Source organism: Triticum aestivum, chromosome 7D (genome assembly GCF_018294505.1).
Source record: "Triticum aestivum cultivar Chinese Spring chromosome 7D, IWGSC CS RefSeq v2.1, whole genome shotgun sequence".
Lineage (NCBI taxonomy): Eukaryota > Viridiplantae > Streptophyta > Magnoliopsida > Poales > Poaceae > Triticum > Triticum aestivum.
Window position 1 is genome coordinate 11,153,281 of NC_057814.1, and position 6,128 is coordinate 11,159,408.

General features: G+C 48.6%; 1 protein-coding gene across 1 annotated transcript; it reads left to right on the plus strand.

The window, feature by feature from the left end:
- Window positions 1-4,091: 4,091 nt before the first annotated feature.
- On the plus strand, window positions 4,092-4,610 carry LOC123170611 (RING-H2 finger protein ATL32-like). The gene has a single exon (XM_044588450.1). It carries the CDS (start codon window positions 4,092-4,094, stop codon window positions 4,608-4,610), a length of 519 nt encoding a protein of 172 aa, XP_044444385.1.
- Window positions 4,611-6,128: the final 1,518 nt, after the last annotated feature.

Sequence of the window (6,128 nt, forward strand, 5' to 3'; positions counted from 1 at the left end):
GGATATAAAGAGAACAAGAGTAAGTATCCATTTTGTAAGGTAGCTTCATTCCAGGTGGGTCGTCAAACTACAATTTGCAAGTTACTCTCCTCATTTGACGGTTAGCATCTTTGGCTTCAAGAGAATCTGTTTCAAAACAATCTTCTGTTGAGGAAAACAATAGTAGTGTTGTTATTACTATATTTCTACTCTTAATTTCGTTGAAAGAGGTTAGACACGTGTAAGTTCTGAATCATTATGAATGTGGCAAATTGTTCTATGAAACAAAGTGAATAGTCAGTAATGCTAGGTGGTAGTGATACATCAATTTAAATATGGACTATTGATTGTGGATGCAATAAGAGAACATACGGATAATATAAAGCTATGTACAAACTATCGACAAATACACTAAACATTTATGTCAAAGTAAAAGTTCGAAAAAAAAGCAGCCTCACACATATGCGAACGAGTATAGCTCCACTAGAAATAAGGATGAAATACAGACAACCACAGATGCAAGTAGTAGTCGATCGTTTGCATAAACAGAAATTACATATATATCACACACTTAAGGTACAATTAATCTACAAGATCATTTGAAATAGCACATAGACACATGCACATTAATTCTTAATTTTTTTAAATTAGCTTCAATTTTAATTGTAATTCTCTAAATTGAAACACATTATATTATTTTCTTAGCACTAGCAAACATCCCATGCATAGTTTTCATTGCTCAGAATTATATGTCTAATTTAATTGGATTCCGTTGGCTTGGTTTGTTGTTTGTAATTAGATAAAATATGCTACAGATGATAATCATCATAATAATCATAGACATAAATATTTTATTACAAATATCGGTGTCATAAAATAATTACTGAAGCAACTAATTTTACAAATATCGGTGTCATAAAATAATTACAAATATGCTACAGATGTATGTATGTATGTATGTATGTATGTATGTATGTATATATGTATGTATGTATGGGATGTGGACTAGGAGCACTCTGCGACGACGCACTCCGTAATCACTGCCGATCGTCTGCCTCCTCGGGATGTGCGCCACTGTTGCGGAAATGAATTGTGATGTCTGAATACCAGACCAATGCATATAGCATAGCAGTGTGTGCATGTCCGACGACATTTAATAAAGTGCGTCTGGTACACCAGAGTACAGAAAACAGTGGTTATGAAATTAACTCAGCTGCGGGGCCGCTTTATGTTTCCTCACTAGTCCATTTCTGGATCCGAATAGTAGCGACTAAACGAACAAAGGGCACATTGTTCTTCTTCCCAAACAAACCAAATCCAGCCAAGAGGGAAGCCAGTTCTGCGAGCTTATACCCAGTTCCATAACCGCTGCCACTTCTGATTTCTGAAATATCCTTACTGGAAGCAGAATGCATGGCACGTACCCACTCGTGCTCGCGCTTGTAGAAGTGCTTGCCTGGATTGGTGCTTGTGCGGGATACCCACCACTGATCCATTGTTGCAGAATGGGCAGACCATGAGTGGCAGGGGTGGCTGCTCCTCTAGTGCAACCAGGGGAGGGCTTGACATGGGAGCGCTCGAGCTGGACATGGCAATTAGAACCATGTAAGAATGGGATAGATTGACATGGCAATTAGAACCATGTAAGAATGGGATAGATTGTAGCTAAGAAAGATATGAGCTGAGAATCAAAAGACTTTGGGGAGAAATGGTGTGCTGTAGAAGATGGACGCTTTTATGAACAAGCTGCCGGAGCCGGAGGAAGAAGAATGTTTGCTTGACCAGCGTTGGGGATGGAAATGATGAGCTTGTGCATTTAATTGTAACAGGTTGTTGGGAGGTGGTGGTTCACACCGGGTCCATCTCATTTGCACAGGAACTAGCTACATGCGCCTGGGACATAACGCGTGCACTGTGTTGCACAGTGGGAAAGTTAATACGATTCTGGAAAGCTGAGAATACAATGCTGCTATTATAGTGGGTTCAGATCCCAATGCAACTGGATGCGCGGGATTCCAGAGCGCGTCGTCGCCATGTGCTCCTATGCAATTTCGTGTATGTACGTATGTATCATAAAATGTAAGGAAACGTTTGGTGCCGGCCGACCGGCCGAGCGCTCGGCCGGTGAGCCGGTCGCATCGCCAACACCACCTTGCTAGCTTGCCATGTCATCCACACGAGAAGAATACTTCAGCCTTATATTCTTCCTTTTTTCTCTTCTTCCCCATTCAGACGCCCAACTCCGTTTCTTTTCTCCACATATTCTTCACGCACGCCTCTTCTTCTTCCCCTAGCTCCTTCACCACCGTTGCTCTCTCTCTTCCCATCCACATCGTCCAAGGCTGGTGCTGATTTGGTTTGCTACGTTTCTGTTCAGGGGAGTCTGGAAGCAGTGACCGCGGCGGCTGCAGAGGGATGGTCGGTGATTCTCAGGCATCCTGGGACAGTTTCAGGCAGCGCCGCGACAGAGTCATTGACGGCGACCACCCTGGTAGGCCACTGGTGCTGGAGACGGCATGCCCACTTGTTGCAATCATTGACGGGGACGACGGCACGGGGTGCTGGAACCAGCTACTGAATTTGCTCGAGATCCTCAACGATGGACGACTTTTGCTACAACCGACATCATTTTTTGCTGGAACCCGCGACAAAAGTTGTTGCGTTGGGGTGCAGCACACCGAGGATTTTGCTGGAATCAGCGATGATGGATGTTACAATCAGTGAGAAGAAATGCTACAACCAGCGGGCATTGGTGCTGGAGCGAAGGTGAGTTGGGGCGAACACCAGACTGTGTTTTGCTGCAATCAGCTACTTTGCTGGGATCAGCGCCGCTAGATGTTGTAACCGGCGATGACCATGGAAGCAATTTTTTTGAGCGAGGAAGGTTGTCTATCAGGGCGGCGAGCAACGGCGTGCTGGCGGTGCACAGGTGCTACGAGCTCGGTTGCCTCGTACGGTGGTATGGCGGCGGCTGTCGGCGCTTGTGTGGGAGCGACTTGTTGGGGGGGGGGGGGGGGGGGGGGGGAGAAGAAGGGCTCGATGCGGGGGAGGGGGACGAAGTGAATAGAGAGGGATTGAACGGTTTGCCAGACCCGAATCGGACGACTGCACGGGCGTCCAGCCGAAATTTTGGCTGGCCGGCCGGCACCTAGCACCCGCCTAATAAATATTACTCCGTCGGCACTGTGGAGCGGAGGGAGTAGATGATTGTCGGCACTGTGCATGTGCTTGTACGGACCACTCTGCTAGTTATTACAGTAGTACTTCATCCGTTTCTAAATATAAGACCTTTTAGATATTTCAAAAAGGACTACATAGATATGTAGCAGCCGCAGTCGTAGGTGGAAGCCTTTCTTTCTTCTTGCACGTATTGAGCTTGGCGCTCCTTGAGATCTCGGAATAGCTCTGAACCAGCGACCTTGAGCGGGTCTCCTCAAAACCACTGTAACTACCCGCTGCGAGCCATGGTCCTTGTATGCTAAGGCGGAGATTAATTAATTGCTGTAGACAGATTGGATCGATAAATATAAAAAAAACTTGTCAAGCTTTGCAAGGTCCCCTTCTCAGAACAGCAACAAGTCATATAGATATATTTTCAAATCTTTCACTCATTTTGCTTTCTTTGTAGTCTATATTAAAATTTCTAAAATGTCTTATATTTATATTTAGGAACGGAGGGCGTAACAGCAAGCGGAAGAAAAGCTGTTTTGCATTGAGGTGAGTGTGACTGTGTGAGAGCTACATATTGACAGACAGCAACGCGTATGGCGTACACTTTTCAATTTCTAGTCGGCCTAAGCACGGTAGTACAGTAGTAACAGCAACGTAAATATCAATCAATCACGGTAACACATCATAGTGTCGTCGACCATCGCGAATGAGTGCCGTTGGTTGGTTTGGTTGGTGCGTCCCTTCCTCTGTGACGTCGTGGAAACCAGTCATCAAAAACCCCAATGGCGTTGCCCGTTGCCCAAATATCTCGGTCCCATTCACCTCTTCTCGAGGAATAAACGTAGAGCGAGCAGAGACTCCAGCACCAGCAGCAGAGACGTCACGCGCGCCACCTACACAAAACCAAACACCACCTCGCGAAGCCATTCTCGGCTATCAGCATGGGCGCACCTGGGCCAGACTCATGGGTGTTCGCGGTCGCCGACAGCTCCAGGTACAGCACGCGCTCGCGGCTGCTGCTCACGGGGCTCGCCATGGCGATCGGCGTCCTCACCCTCCTCCTCTACCTCGCCGTCTCCTACGCCCGCCGCCGTCCGGGTGCGGAGGACCACGAGGCCGGCGGCATCAGCGACGCCGCCGTCATCGCAGTGGCCGACGCGCAGTCTGCGCCGATGGACTGCGCGGTGTGCCTCGGGCAGGTGGAGGCCGGCGAGAAGCTGCGCCGGCTCCCCAGGTGCGGCCATCTCTTCCACGCCGACTGCGTCCACGCCTGGCTGCAAGCGCACTCCACCTGCCCCATGTGCCGCGCCGCCACAAATTCCTCCAACAAGGACGGCACCACCACGGCGGCGGCGGCAACAGCAGCGCTGCCACCAGGCGTCACCGGAGGCTCGGTGCCGCCAGCTGCCTTGGAAATAGTGAATGGAACAACACGACTGCAGAATAGCCACAGTGATTGATCCACAGGCTAACATATATAAGTTTAATTATATACTAGCAAAATGACCGTGCATTATAATAGGAGAAAATAAATGACATGCGTCTCTTCTAACAAGAGTCTGACTCAAGACCACCATAGATTCACATCCTCTTTTTCCACACGACGCCCGACCATGTGTCGCCGCATAACCTTCTTCATGCCCTCACTGAAGTGGTCGCCGTGTCCAAGACAACCCCGTGAGCAAAGCAAATGCTAGTAGAATGAGTAGCGTGAAGTTGTCCGCATAACTTTCTACCAATAATAATAAATAGAACACAGGTAATTGATAACATGCAATCAAATTTTACAACCTTTAATTGTTTTGGCTAGCTAACAAAATTACTTCCAGATTATTAAAAATAACTGCATCCATTTGGTCCACGGATCTGTGTACGATCAAAAACCCTTAAGAAATTATGCACATATGTTTGTGCATTGCAACGCGAGAGAAAATTAATGTGTACCAAATTTAATGAAAATTAATCGCAATTGTGCTTTCTACAAAAAAACACTAATTTTTCGCCCACCAAAAATAATCACGAATTGAGTCTTAGTGATGGTTACCGGCTATTGTGTTATACTCACTCTATTTGGTATTCTTAAGTCTGGGATCCAATTAGAGCAACTCTAGTAGACCCCGCATCCGCCCCCGACCCGCAAAATAACCGCCAAAATGCGGGTACGGGCCGGAAAGCCTGCCTGACCAGACCCGGCATCCCGCCCCGGCCAGCAACAATTTTTAGGGGGCGCGGCAAATTCCCGACCCCAACCCAGGAAAACGCGGGTTTCCCCCTCGCGGCTGCGGTGCCCTGCATCACAGAGAAGCAGTTGGCGGGAGGGACATTTCAGCCCGCGCTCTTTTCCCCCTCCTTCCGCCGCCGCCCGCCCTTGCTTCCGCAAACCCGCCGCTGGCGATTCTGGCCATATCTGCGGGCAGAATCGCTCCGCGAGGCCGCCCCACACCCTCCCGCGCCGAGCCGCTGCACCACCCCTCCGGATCCGGTGAGAAGAGAGCAGCTGGGATCGACCACCACCGAGCGCACCACCCTCGTCGCCGCCCGGGATCACTCGCCACCGGTTAGTCCCTTTTTTATGATTTTTGCGAGCTGTGTAGTAGGTTGACGCGCCGGTGTGCGTGTAGATGGAGTTGACCCCGTGCGAGAAGTTCTTGCTATCCGATTCGGACGATTCGGACGACTCGGATGTGGAGACCATGCTTGCGACCTTTCGGCAGCAAACATTGGTCATGACGCTTGCCGTGAAGGAGCATGAAGACGAGTACCGGAAGAGGAGGCGAGGATCTACTGTCGGGCGTCTGTGCATTCCGCGGAATCGCCATCTTGGAAACGAGATATTGATGCAAGATTATTTTTTGAAGAATCCTACATATCCTGCAGACCTCTTCCGCAGAAGGTACCGAATGCGCCGATCCCTTTTTGTGAAAATGGTTGAAGCTTGCGAGGCAAATTGCCGGTATTTCACTCAAAGAAGGAATGCT